This window comes from Panulirus ornatus, chromosome 56 (genome assembly GCF_036320965.1).
Source record: "Panulirus ornatus isolate Po-2019 chromosome 56, ASM3632096v1, whole genome shotgun sequence".
NCBI lineage: Eukaryota > Metazoa > Arthropoda > Malacostraca > Decapoda > Palinuridae > Panulirus > Panulirus ornatus.
Window position 1 is genome coordinate 21,075,192 of NC_092279.1, and position 15,473 is coordinate 21,090,664.

Sequence of the window (15,473 nt, forward strand, 5' to 3'; positions counted from 1 at the left end):
AAGATGTAATAGGCAATGGGGAGCTAAATTTCAGAAAGATTTCAGCTTGAATTAAGCTATATCAAGATTACAAATAATTTCTTATCATATTTTCATAAAAAATATATAAAAATGCATTTCACACTACACAATATGCACAAATACATACATGGGATGTGTTGAATTGGTGTTTGTAATAGAGGGTGATGTCCAGAACACAGATGGGGAAACTGTGACTTGTATTTGTCCAGGAAGCAGGGTTTCAGGTGTATGTTTGTACAGTGGGGCGGCACTTAAGACTGCATTGGGAGGGTGGTTGTTGAGTGTTTGTCGTGTTATATCAGTGTGTATGTGTCTTGTTTGTGTTACATTTGCTATAGGTGGGGGATCTCCAAATAGAGACTGATAAAGGGGAAGAACCTGAAGGAAGTTTAGTGTTTTAAGCACCTGGGAGTGGATATGGTAGTGGAAGGAAACATGGAAGCTAAAGTGAGACATGAAGCAGGACAGGGGACAAAGGTCCCGGGTGAAAAGATGGGGAAATTTGAAGATATAATACTCCTTAACAGTGTTTTATGGATGCAAGTTTTGGACCCTGAGTGTAAAAGAATGGAAAATGGTGGATGTGTGGGAAATAAAATGCTTGTGGGGAATATGGTGTGAGAAGGGTTGATTGCATAAGGAATGACACTGTAAGAGTGAGGTGTGGCAATAAGCAGTTTGACTGAGAGAGTTCACCAAGGCGTGCTGAAATGCTTTGGGTATATGAAGAGGGTAAAATAAGAAAGTGACAGAAGTGGAGGGAGCAAGAGGGAAGGTAAGATCAAAATGGTAATGGAAGGATGGATGGATGGGGTGAAAGCAGCTTTAACGTGCCAGGGCCTGAACGTTCAGGCAGGTAAGAGCAATGTGGTATATGGGTGATATTGTGCCTCTCAATGGGCTGAAACACAGAAAATGAAGTGGTCAGGAGAACCATTGAGTATCATAAGTGATAGCCAGAGAGTGGATGTGAGGATATAAGACTTGTTTTGTCTGTCCTGGTGTGACTTAAATAAAGTTCATAACTGTAAACAAGTAAGACAGGGGAAATTTTAAAGGAAATTGCTTTCCTTGCCTTAAGAAAGGTACGGAAAAATGAATAATGACCTCATTAGCACACATCCACACTCTAGTTGTCATGTACAATGTGCTGAAACTAAACATGACAATGTGCTGAAACTAAACCCTACCATCCCCAGCCAAGCCCTATGAACCTTGACCACTTCACATGTCTTGGTTCAACTTAATGACAGCATGTCATCCCCATATTCCACAATAATCACCTGGGGCAATTGATATCTTAAACAGGTATCATCTTTTATCCCTGATTAGATTTTTGCAGGATAGAAAGTTTATACTGGAAGCAATAAAAGCTGTTATCACATTACTTTCCAAATCTAGAACAAAACTGTTTTGACTAGAAAAATCTCTGAATTATAATCTTGTTTTTCAGTCACTTTCTTGGATTTTCAGCTATGTTTAGAATCTCATCATTCATGCTAATTACCATGTTGAATTTGTCGTGTTATCACTTTTACAGCAATCACATGTGGTTATTGTAATAAACATCTTTGCTAGTCAAAACCTGTTGTTCCAATATATGTTTTATTTCATATATTTTTAGTCACATATCTATGAGGTGTATAGAATTACCACATCAGTTTATCACTTTAGAACAGTAATACTCCCAGCATAAAAGATGATGCATTATCATATACGATGAAAAGATAAAAATACACATACTGATCCATCATCACTGCAGAGTTTATCAAAGATCACATGTATCTTGTCCCTAAAGTTAGTTTTAATAGTCTTCACCAGAATTTCATAGATTGGTGTCACCTCCTTGGCTTCTGTCAATTGGTCACAGAATTCCCGATACATCTCATGCACCCATAACCTGTGAAGCAAGAGTTATCCTATATTTCTCTGTGTTACAGAAAGGGAGGGGGGGGGGGTAAAAATTAGTTGGCCTACTATGATAGCTTGTCAGTATATTGGAAATAAGTAAACTGGATAACCAAGAAAACATCACCAAGCACTAAATTCTAAAAAGCTGCCATGAAGTTCACCAGTTATGTAAACTTTTGATACAGCCATCCTTTTGGGGGACTTCCTGGAGGGAATAGGCATCAGAGATATGGATAGAGGGATAGATAGACATTATCAAGCATAAGAAATGTACAACAAAAGGTGCATATCATTACCATCATGTGTGAAACACATATTCTTATCAACTAATAACAAAACTGGAAATGCAAAATATATGCAAGCAGTTCAGGATCTTGCCCAAATACATAAGAATATAGTTATCACTTTCATTAAAAGTGCAAAATATATACAAAAAATTTAGGATTGCATATAGTCAGCCATTCATAAACAAATAAATACCAAGACATCTGAAGCAAGTTCACACTGTTCAAAGAATGATAAAATTATTTACTAACCTGACAAAGTGCCTTTTTGTCTCCATAGCTTCTTTTCTCAGGAAACTGACTGAATGGATTACCCGGGCAGCAGTAGATAAGTTAAATATATAGTGGCTCTTAACAGGTGTAGATGGCAGAGATACTTGTGAATGGTAAAACACATCGAGAGTACCAGCCACAATGCCTGGCACCACAGTGAACATGTCTGGTATGAAACCACCAGCCTGAATGGAAATGGATAAAAGTTTACAGTCAATGTCCTATTAAAACTCCATGTATGTGAAAGAGAAGACAAGCTTACTCTGTTCAACAGAGTATAATATTACATTTTTCATTCTTTTATTTCTATTCATTATACTTAACCGCTGTTTCCTGCATCAGCAGGGTAGCGCAAGGAAACAGAAAAAGAATGTCCCAACCACCCACATACACATATATATACATAAACGCCCATACATGCACATATACATACATATACACTTCAACATATACATAAATATACATACACAGACATATACATATACACACATGTACATATTCATACTTGCTGCCTCCATCCATTCCCGCTGCCACCCCGCCACACATGAAATAGCATCCTCCCCCACCCCCCCTTCCAACGAGGTAGCACCAAGTAAAGACAAAAAGACCACAATCATTCATAAGGTGCTTCCCCATACCTAACGCAACCCTACATGTTTTCTGCAACACACCACACTAACTCCACATGTCATGACATCTGCACATCTTCATCTAATCTATTCTTATCATTCATGTTATGCATTTCTTGAGTCATTTCTTTCTATATATCCATCACAAATCAGTATACCAATTTCATTTGCAACCTCCTTCAAAGCACCACATATCCCTAATTCAATAAATACCAAATTTATCAATTAAATCAAAATATTCCCTTTCCAGCCAATCAGTTTCATGTGAATGCAATTTATTATCCAGTAAAAGTTTGGCAAACATGAAACACATTGGAATTTGCCATTTTTTGTGACAAAAACTTTTACTTTCTTTGATGGCTCAAACTTTCTTTCATTTATCTCCTTAAAATCTGCATTCCATCACACTTGTTAAAAGCATATTCCTAGATAGTCAAGTTCTTGTAAGCCCTTCAACTTCTGTTTAACTATGATAATACTCAAACTCCCCTTTCTCAAAGACAACCAGATTGCCTTTATTAGCAATCAGTTTTCTTAAAAGTCTTACTTATATTCCTTCATGAGCATCTGTGAACCAACTGCCAATTCTAACTCTCTGTTTTTTCTATATATCAGCATGTTCCAAATTTTAAGCTTTCAAGAATCTTTAATTCTGTGGAATGTTTCAAAAGTCCCTCCACAACTTTGAAATTAGATTAAAAATTAATCATAAGAGTTAGGAATAAGCTGTTTTTCACAAAAAAATAACCATCTCAGAAAGATCTTATTACAAATTAGTATAAAGAAATATGCATTCCACATGTTACACACAGAATGTTGTGATAATTTTTTCTTGCTATGGTCACTATAACATGTCATCATCAACAATTCTTAGAACAATGCAAATTCAATTCTTAAGTTTCTTAGTTCACTTTGGTTTTGTATACTTAGTCTTTCAAATAACTCAACAAGAAGTTATCCAATGTGGTTATGTCTGGTAACAAAGGGGCCATGAAACTGGACCACCTTGCCTGATCTACCTCACAGGGAAATTTCTGTTGAGACATTCATGCATTGCCAAATCCTCATGTGAGTAATCCACCCTGTTTAAAAAATTGCATTGGGTTGGCCATTTTCTAACAGAGGAAATACAAGTTGCTCTAACATATTGAGATAGGTTTCTAGCAGAGGAAAAATGCAATTAAAACCTATTACAGAAAATATAACTAAAAATAAGAGAACAAATTTATGAAACATTTTATTATGCAATAAAAAGTTAAGCTCTGAATCTTGTTATCAATTTAATTTATAACTTCAAAGTTTTCCAAAGACTTTCAGGACACCCTGTAGATCTGACCCCTCATCATTAGCTATCCTCATACATTAACCCAACATTGAATGAGCTAATCCTGGTAACATAATGCATTCTAATATTACACTAAATTCAGTCTAAGAAATCCTGTTACTGTTACTATTCCTTGCAACAGGTCACAGGTCACATTCCCAGAGTCAATATCTCATTCACACAACTATGCAGTGAGTCACAGGGTGGGGGAGGGGGCAAAGGTTCTGGGAGCGAGGAAGACCATGTGGAAGGAAAGAAAATTATCTCGCAGAGCAAAAATGGGTATGTTTGAAGAAACAGTAGTTCCAACAATGTTATATGGTAACGAGGCATGGGCTATAGACAGGGTTGTATAGAGGAGGGTGGATGTGCTGGAAATGAAATGTTTGAGAACAATATTGGTGTGAGGTGGTTTGATTAAGTAATGAAAAGGTAAGAGAGATGAGTGAAAATAAAGAGTGTGGTTGAAAGAGCAGAGGAAGGTGTTGAAATGGTTTGGACATATGGAGGGAATGAGTGAGGAAAGATTGACAAAGAGGATATATGTGTCAGAGGTGGAGGGAAGAAGGAGAAGCGAGAAACAAACTGGAGGTGAAGGATGGAGTGAAAAAGATTTTGAGCAATCAGGTCCTGAACATACAGGAGGGTGAGAGGCGTGCAAGGAGAAGAGTGAACTGAGGTCAACATGCTGTCAATGGACTGAACCAGGGTAAGTGCATTGTCTGGGTTGGGGTAAATCCTGGAAAGGTCTGTGGGGCCTAGATGTGGATACAAAGCTGTGGTTTCAGTGCATTACACATGACAGCTAGAGACTGAGTGTGAACGAATGTGGCCTTTTTTATCTGTTTTCCTGGTGCTACCTCACTGAAGTAGGGGGCAGCGATGCTGCTTCCTGTGGGGCAGGGTAGAGCGAGGAATGGAAGAAAGCAAGCAAGTGTGAATATATACATGTGTATATATCCCTGGGGATAGGGGAGAAAGAATACTTCCCACGTATTCCCTGCGTGTCGTAGAAGGCGACTAAAAGGGAAGGGAGCGGGGGGCTGGAAATCCTCCCCTCTCATTTTTTTTTTTTAATTTTCCAAAAGAAGGAACAGAGAAGGGGGCCAGGTGAGGATATTCCCTTAAAGGCCCAGTCCTCTGTTCTTAACGCTACCTCGCTATCGCGGGAAATGGCGAATAGTATGAAAAAAAAAAAAAAATATATACATGTGTATATTTGCGTGTGTGGACGTATGTATATACATGTGTATGGGGGTGGGTTGGGCCATTTCTTTCGTCTGTTTCCTTGCGCTACCTCGCAAACACAGGAGACAGCGGCAAAAAAAAAAAAAAAAAAAGTATATATGTATATATCTGTGTACGTATATGTCCATGTTGATATGTATATGTATGTATATGGACGTGTATGGGTGTTTATGTATATAAATGTGCATGTAAATGGATGGGACGTTCTGCTTTACAGAGATGTCCAAAGTTATTCAATGTGACACTCTCAACTGCGTTCCTTAGAAATAAAATTATCTGCTCATAAAAAGATATTATTTGTAACCTTCTTTTTCTTTTATACCAGCCACATAATAAAGCTGCTACTGGAATTAAGAAGTATAGGGCATATGAAAATCAAGTACGTCTAAAGGACTTTGTGGAGAATTTAAGGGATGTCTGCTGGAAGGGAGCTAGAAGTGAGATAGAGAAGGGGATCTGGGCTTGCTGAGGTATGACCTACAGACCATGAGTCCCCCTGGACTCTCAAGAGAAGAGATGTAATACAGACTTTACAATCATGAGGAGTAGCCATGTGTGTATCCAAGTGAGATCTTATCAAAACATCAAGGAATGAGGCATCATTTATTGAAAGTTGCACTCCCTACTATCTTTGCATCAAGGAAACGTTTATCCTTATATATGCAGGTAAGAGGATGCCAACAATATAAAAGTACTCCATAAACAAGGAAAAAATGGTCTATCACAAAACTTAACAAGTGATGTGGACAGCACTACTTTTTTTAATGTTGAAGGCTCCAGTCACATACAAAAGTCCACATATGAATATAAACAAAGTCAAATACATTAACTACTGACTCTGAGAAAAACATTGAGTTGTACAGTGAAGACTCGATTGATAGTGTCCTTAGAAAGAGTGTGGGCAGCAATCACCATGAAGCCTGCAAGACACCTGGGCTCCAATGAATCACTCCTTTGAGCCTCATCGCCATCCATAAGTCTGCTCCCCATGTTCAAGGATATGCCACCAATCCATGTAATGCCCTCTAATGGTATCCTCACTGTGCTTTCAGCACTGATCCTGGAAGTACATCCTTGCATCATAATAAAAAAATCCTCACAATTACGAGTCAGACTGAATTAAAGTACACAAAATTCATTATTACTATATAATCACACATAAGTAATATCAAAGTAATGAGAGGAAAAAGTAATTCATATTCCTTATGAAATACGAAATTTATTTAATTCAAGTGTTCATATTCACAACTTATACATGTATACAGTTTCTGTGTCATCATGATCAAATCAATAAGGGATTTGATGAGGGTTTGTTTTCAGCTTAAGAAGACTTACCAAGCCCTCTGCTGCATGGCCTCTCTCACTGTCTCATGTACTGGCCGTGTCTGATAAGTATCTTTAGCAGCTAGATGTAGGTCATCCAAAAACACCACCAACCCTCGACCTTTTTTAGCACCCCATTTCCCACACTCTCGTGGTGTCAAGTGACTTATCACAAGAGACTGTTGATTAAAAAAAAAGCATAAATACTGTTATCTAAAAGTGAATACTAATTTCAAACTCATCACTTACTAATCTAAATGTCTGTTTATCATCAGTACAAATATTATCATCAAATCCATTTAAATGAGGTGAATCAAGAGCACATATGCATGCATCTTTCACGGAAAAAGATTTTGTAGAACAGAAGCCCCATAGACTGCCAAAGAGTAGGAATGCCCATTTCCATGGGGTAGAGCTGCTACCTATAAGACCTATAAGTCTAAAATCCTAACACAAAATGACAAAAAATGACAGTTAGCTGATCCAGGTTAACAGCTGTCAGTAAACTAATCACTTTCCAGAAACCAATTATTTCACAACCACCTACCTTGAGAGAACTAGCTGTGGCAGCCGGAGTGATAGGAAAGATTACTGTATCAATTGTTGAGGTTGAGAGACTTTGTAGGTAGTGCCGTGTTACAACCTTACGCCCACTCTGGCCCTCACCCACCACCAGCACACCTTGAGTAGAGCGTCCACAAATGTCAAGCAGGTAGTCCAGTCTGTAATAAAAATTCTTCTACGTTAGGTATCAAAAAGCTATGTGGTGTAATATACTCAAAAGAATCCCATAAAAACATGTATTCTATTAGATATACCATTTCATTAACTCTGACAGGAATTCTTATGGATGCCATCTCCTTATTGACATCCTGTCTAAGGAACTGGATTCCATATGAAAAGCTGTTACACCATCATAAAGCCTGCCTTTTCCAACAATCATTTTTCACAATGTTGGTCAGTCACAACCCCTAAAAGGAAAAAGAATGACCAATCATCAAAGGGTCACTTTCTTAGGCCTTAGGGACTCTTCCCATTCACATCAGCTTAAAGAAATTGGTTGCAAAAAAACAATTCTTCAAGCGCCAGTCTATTTCTCTGGAAAAGAGCATCTGTTCAATAAAGGACAATACATCAGCATGCCCCTATCTCTTCTACAGGACACTAGTTAGTAGACATACATTTTTTGGTTAAAGGTCTTGATCTCAAGGTGCCAAAAAGTACCTTTGGTGTAATTACAACAAGCAGAAAGATGCTTTTTTCAGGTCCATGTCTCCTTCAAAAGCAACCATAGGATAGACAACTTTTGGTGAATCCTCACTCTAGAGCCTTTATCTCAACTTGGTCTCTTCATCACTAAAGTCAATATTCTCTACCTGATGAAAGACATCTGAAGTCACAATACATCTGAAACTGGTGGAATAAAATCTACCCCTCCCTTCCAGTATGCATGTTCACATTCCCGTAAGGAGTGGGATCATTTAGAAGCTTGGTGACCCTAACAAAATCATTTTGGAGGGACAATCCTTAGTTGCCCTTCCATCTTTAACATTAACCATATCCAATCCTCACCCTACTTGACCTAATCTCATAACTCTTGGTAAAGACATATCTAAGCACTCAGTTCTGTGTGCTAAATCTGGAATTTCTTTTCTACATCTATCAATGATAATATGGGGATTTCAATGTAGAGCTCCCACCTCAATGCATTATATCTTCCACAATCCACAAACATCAGTAGAAACAGACCTATAATTAACCATTTTACAAGGCATGTGCCTTTGATTCCTTGCTTCTCTGCTCCATGACTGAAACAAGATTCCTAACACCACATCCCCCCCAAAAATGGGAGGATTTCAGACATATTTCCATTGGTTTTGTAAATGACCTTAGTAAGCCCAAAACAAAACAAACTATTGTAGTTCTTCCTTCTTCAGTGACATATAACTCCATGCTTTTAACTCAGATTGTGAGAAAGGTTCTAGACCTTTTATAGCCCTTTTACCCTGTTTTCCTGCTAAAGTCTTACACCAGAGGTCTATTTCTTATATAAAAATATTCTTTTTAAATACATAATGAAAGTAATAAAAGGATAAAAGAGATGTGTGGTAATAAAAGAGTGTGGTTGAGAGTGCACTGAAATGTTATGAACATACAGAGACCATGAGAAGAAAGACTGACTAAGAGGTTATGTGCATCAGACGTGGAGGTAACAAGGAGAACAGGGTAACCCGACTGAAAATGAAAGGATGGAGTGAAAAAAGATTTTGAGCAACTGGAGTCTGGACATGTAGGAGGATGAAAGGTATGCACAGGATAGGGTAAATTGGAACAATGTGGTATACTGGGGTTGACATGCTGTCAATGGACTGAACCAGGGTATGTGAAATGTCTGGGGTAAAAAATGGAAAGGTCTGTGGAGCCTGGAGATGGATAGGGAGCTGTGGCTATGGTGGATTACACATGACAGCTAGACTGAATGTGAACAAATGCGGCCTTTTCTGTCTGTTTTCCTCATACTACCTCACTGATGAACAGGGTGGCTATGCTGTTTCTTGTGGGGCAAGGTGGTGCCAGGAATGGATGAAGGCAAGCAAGTATGAATATGTACATGTGTATATATGTATGTTTATGATATGTATATGTATGTATGTTTCATACAATTTTTTTCATACATATTTGCCATTTAACGAGTTAATGAGGTAGTGTTAAGAACAGAGGACTAAGCCTTAGAAGGAATATCCTCACTTGGCCCCCTTCTCTGTTCCTTCTTTTGAAAAATTGAAAACGAGAGGGGAGAATTTCCAGCCCCCCACTCCCTCCCCTTTTAGTTGCCTTCTATGACAAGCAGGGATACATGGGAGGCATTCTTTCTCCCCTATCCTCAGGGATATATATGTGTATATGAGTGGATGGGCCATTCTTTCTTCGTCTGTTTCCTTGCGCTACCTTGCTAACGCGAGAGATGGTGATTAAGTATAATAAATATAAATATAAATAATAATAATAACATTAACAATAATTTTTTTCATCTGTCACATGAAACAAGGTAGTGTTACGTGCAGATGATAGAACCTTAGAGGAAAAATCTCTAGCTTGGCTCCTTCCTTGTTGTGTTCCTTCTTTTGGAAAGTAGCACAGGTGTGAAGGATTCCCAGTCCCCACTTCTGCCTCGCTTAGTCACACTCTATGATACGTGGGCAGTATTCTTTCTCCCATGTCCCCAGGGATATGTATGAAGTTTATTTATAATCACTTCATAACCAATTACTATGAAACAATCCTGGTGTTACCCAAGACCATTCTAAAGGCTCCTGCAGCTCAAGCTGTGCTACTTCCAGGACAATGGAAATGTTGACTCCTTTGGAAAGAGAAGTTCTTTGACAAGACTATTCCGAATGATATGGCCTTTAGTGAAACAAACAAGCTGCCACAACCACAGTTCAATGGTTAGCAAAGGGTGTGGAAGTTCAGTACTTCCTCACTAGAAATACCAAAGATTAGAAGGTCCTAACTCTGATTTTCCTTGAGATATCAAAGAGAAATGCTGTCATGATTGAAGAACAGACAGCAGAGAAGACATATTAGTACAATTATGATCGCTTTTAACTACATTTGTCCCACCTAGCTACTGGTGGGCTTGAAAAAGGCTAATGTCATGATAATGTCAGCAAATAAAGGAAATAACATATACAGATTCAAATAACATATCTATCAGAAGACCAAAGCTTTGATAATTGACACTTAAAGTACCTCATGAGGAAGGTTACAAATATATCACAGAGTGGTTAAATTCAAAACGCTTTACCTGGCAGATTCTATTGTAGGAACGAGAATTTTTGATATTTTGGTAGTTTCTGGGACTTCAGCATGCTTGATAACATCTGTCCATGGTCTCCAGAAGGACCGCTGCTTGGCATCAAATACCACATCAAAGATACTGCAATCAGCTGGGTATGGACAACTGATCTGATTTACAGAATTTGGAACAGGATGATCTGCATTACAACCTGTAAGAGGAAATTTGGTTAAAACTGAGAATGTCAGTAACTTGAGTAACATAGAGGCAGATGTTTTACAAACAATTCATTAAAAAACACATGGGTGATTACCTGTACAAGAACACTGAGAAGATTTACCCTTGCAAAGCCCAATCCTTTAACCTCTCTTTTGCATCATATGGTCTCTTGAATCTCTTTATACAGTCTGTACTCACTTCTTGTTCACTATTTGTCTGATAATCTATTGCTATAACAGTATTTTCCCATCATTTCTGCCTTACTGAGTTTCTTGTTGAGCCCTCTCACTGAATTGTTTCTTCATCATAAAGAATATTTAAATCAATATCACTGAGTTGACAGATGAACTTAAAACCATAATCACATCAGTCCTTGTCCTTTTCCTTCAAGCATGTGTAAAAGTAAGGCTGCTGACCTTTCCCCAAAGCTTAGCTCTTTCATGCTGGCCTAATTCTTGCTTCCCATTGTTGACCCCTTTGGTGAACACCTATTTGTCTCAATAACATAGACTAAACTGGGAATGCATACTCCAATTTGGGTATATCATTTGTTGTAAATTTTTTCATCCTTGATTGCCATTTCCCAAATTAGCAAGGTAGCACTAGATCAGACAAAAAAGGCCATATCTGCTCACATACACATATATATATACATATTTACACATGCACACAAAAATGCATATATTTTCTTTATTCATTCTACTTAATCACTGCTTCCTGCATCAGCAAGGTAGCACCAGGAAACAGATGAAGAATGGCCCATCCACTCATATACACATATATATACATAAATGCCCATATATGCACGTAAACTTACATATATATGTATCAACATATACATTCTTTTTTTTTCATACTATTTGCCATTTCCCGCATTAGCAAGGTAGCGTTAAGAACAGAGGACTGGGCCTTTGAGGGAATATCCTCACATGGCCCCCTTCTCTATTCCTTCTTTTGAAAAATTAAAAAAAAAAAATAAAAAAAAAAATGAGAGGGGAGGATTTCCAGCCCCCTGCTCCCTTCCCCTTTAGTCGCCTTCTACGACACGCAGGGAATACGTGGGAAGTATTCTTTCTCCCCTATCCCCAGGGATATACATATACATACACAGACATATACATATATATTTTTTTTTTTTTTTTTCATACGATTCGCCATTTCCCGCATTTGCGAGGTAGCGTTAAGAACAGAGGACTGGGCCTTAGAGGGAAAATCCTCACCTGGCCCCCTTCTCTGTTCCTTCTTTTGGAAAATTAAAAAAAAAAAAAACGAGAGGGGAGGATTTCCAGCCACCCGCTCCCTCCCCTTTTAGTCGCCTTCTACGACACGCAGGGAATACGTGGGAAGTATTCTTTCTCCCCTATCCCCAGGGATACATACATATGTATCAACATATACATACACAGACATATACATATACACACATGTACATATTCATATTTGCTTGCCTTCATCCATTCCTGTTGCTACCTCACCCCACAGGAAACAGCATCATTATTATTATCATTATTATTATCATTATCATTATACATGATCGCCATTTCCCACATCAGCAAGGTAGCATCAGGAGACAGACGAAGAATGGCCCTCCCACTCAAATACACACACATATACATACATATGCATATCAGCATATACATACATATACACAGACATGTATACAAATGTACACATTCATACTTGCCTGCCTTCATCAATTCCTGGCACTACCCCGCCCCACAGGAAACAGCATCGCTACCCCCTGCTTCAGTGAGGTAGCACCAGGAAAACAGACAAAAAAGCCACATTTGTTCAGTCTCTAGCTGTCATGTGTAATACACCGAGACCACAGCTCCCTATCCACATCCAGGCCCCACAGACCTTTCCATGGTTTACCCCATCTGAGACAGCAAAAATGGGTATGTTTGAAGGAATAGTAGTTGCAACAATATCATATGGCTGCTAGACATAGGTTATAGATAGGGTTATGCAGAGGAGCATGGATGTGTTGGATCTAAAATGTTTGAAGACAATATTTATGGGGTGAGACGGTTTGACTGAGTAAGGACAATATGTGGTGCGAGGGAGTTTGATCGATTAAGAAATGAAAGGTTAAGAGATAAGTGTGGTAGTAAAAGTGGCATAGATGAGAGAGCAGAAGAGGGTGTGCTGAAATGGTCTGGACATATGGATAGAATAAATGAGGAAAGGTTGACAAAGTTGATATATGTGTCAGAAGTGGACAGAACAAGGAGAGCAAGGGGACCACATTAGAGAGGGAAGGATGAAGAGCAAAAGATTTTAAGCAATCAGGGCCTGAACATGCAAGCGAGTAAAAGGCGTGCACAGGACAGAGTGACTTTGAACAATGTGGTATACTGGGGTCGATGTGCTGTCAACGGACTGAAAATGGGCATGAGAAGTGCACCATGAAAAGGAATGTGGGGCCTGGATATGGATAGGGAGCTGTGGTTTTGGTACATTACACATGACAGGTAAAGAATGGATAAGAGCAGGTGTGGCCTTTCTTCATCTGTTCCTGGTGCTAGCTCACAAATATGGGAAATGCCATACAAGTATGAAAATGAATGTAAATAAGTATAAAAGCACATGAAATATGTGGAAAAAGGAGCCATGGAAAGTGCTGTCATTTAGTAATGTGGATCAGACAAAAAAGTTTCCTCTGATGGGAGGAGGGCTATCTCACAGTCACTCAAGTAATATTACCTTCCTGCTTTTACTTATGCTTTATATTCACCAGCATTTCTTTCAGAAATAGTGATGTCATGACTGAAATTACATTAGAGGCTTATCAGTGCTTTCTTTTGCATCTTTTAAACTAATTTTTTTTTCTCATTTTCAAAATGAGATCCTCAATCAAACCACTTTATACCAGCCTCTTTCCTTTCCCTGTAGCTGGTATTAACCAACTGACTCCACTGCAGATTTCCCAGGCTGTTATATCAATGTCCTAATTTCTGTGAACAGAACTTAGGCTCTTAGTCTGTGTTTATGAAGTTTCTCATGCTATCATGTTTCTACTCATTTATTCCCTTGTTAACAGGGTTCTGATCTTCCTGAGCTGCCCTCTTACCTAAAAAATATTCCAACTCAAGTACAAGAGGGTTACTCCATTATTGATGTTTTCTATTGTGCAATCATTTAACAATGCTGTTAGTGCTCAATTCATTTACCTCTGAAAGTGTCAATGTCTCTGACCCTTGGGTATTCACTGGTCTGTTTGCACAAAAGGATACTGACAATAACTTTTGGTCTGTGTTGATCCCAGTTTGCACAATGAATTCTGCAATTAAAGATCTCTTTTATAATGGCTTTTCCATCACATTGCATCCTTCACTCTCCTATATGTCACTTCAGTAATTTCATTGAAGAAGTATTGTTCTTCTGATATTCTTTTCCATGACTATGCATTGTTCCAGCGATTAAACAATATGTTAGGCACACTCTTCCCTAATTCAGCTTTCTGAATTGTCTAGCATCTACCAAAACCTTTTACAATCTAAATCTCTCTTATGCTATGGCTAAACTTTTCTTTCCTTAAATTTTCTTGTGAGGTTTAGTCTCTATAAATTTATACTGCTTTGCTTAATTTTACTTACATAGTGTTTAAATTCAAATTTCTTGCCATTTCCCACTCGACCATCTGCATTTGTATATCTGATTTTGTATATATTCCTTACTTTGACTGGGTTTCTTAACATCCTACTCACAGTGGTAATAACCTCTTCAACTTATTTACTGGTCAAATGTTTGCCTTCTGAATTGCTCCTTTAACCTACTGAATGCTGGCATTGCATATATTGGACACATTGCCTCCAGGAATTGCCTGCTAGGCTCCCATTTATAGGATCTCATTTTTAAGAGATCCATATACAACTGTAGGGGTGATAATTAGTCAGCATTCACTTAATGGCATCTCAGAGGGTATTTTCATATATTAGTCTTTATTTTTACCACTTGAGTGGCCAGCAACCAACACGTCAAAGCGTAAGAAAACCCAAATTTCTATGTGGACTTATAACATGAGAATGATTGTGAATCATGCAGATATGGTTTTCATAAATGACATGGAAGAATGAAAGCAAGAGAAAGAGGAGCATGATACTGCCAGGAGTGAGGGCAAAGATGACCCTAGCCCTAGTGTGAGGAAGGTAGGTGGTACCAGAAGTAACAGCAACATTGCATCATTCATCTGCTTCACGGGTATGGACATGTTGCTAACTTTACTCCAAAAAAATTTTGTTTTTGATAGCAGTAATTAAGTTATAACAGGTGCTTGTTCTGTTACTGAGAATTCTGAGGAGCTAGACCATTTTTTTAGAGTATTTTGACTGATTTCATGGACATGACAGCAACTGAAACAAATCACTACCACACAGTCAGCATCTCTAAACAGAGGGCTGTCCAAGTGGCTGTGATGATGAAAAAAATTGCATTATGGA

At 38.3% G+C, this 15,473-nt stretch overlaps 1 protein-coding gene across 1 annotated transcript in view; it reads right to left on the bottom strand.

Moving 5' to 3' along the window:
* Nucleotides 1–15,473, bottom strand: part of LOC139765996 (dynein axonemal heavy chain 7-like) — a 178,548-nt gene that overhangs the window by 79,784 nt on the left and 83,291 nt on the right. The window contains 6 exon segments of the mRNA XM_071694035.1: nucleotides 1,765–1,921; nucleotides 2,469–2,674; nucleotides 6,528–6,750; nucleotides 7,026–7,192; nucleotides 7,561–7,735; nucleotides 10,822–11,023. Coding sequence (XP_071550136.1) covers nucleotides 1,765–1,921; nucleotides 2,469–2,674; nucleotides 6,528–6,750; nucleotides 7,026–7,192; nucleotides 7,561–7,735; nucleotides 10,822–11,023 — 1,130 coding nt within the window.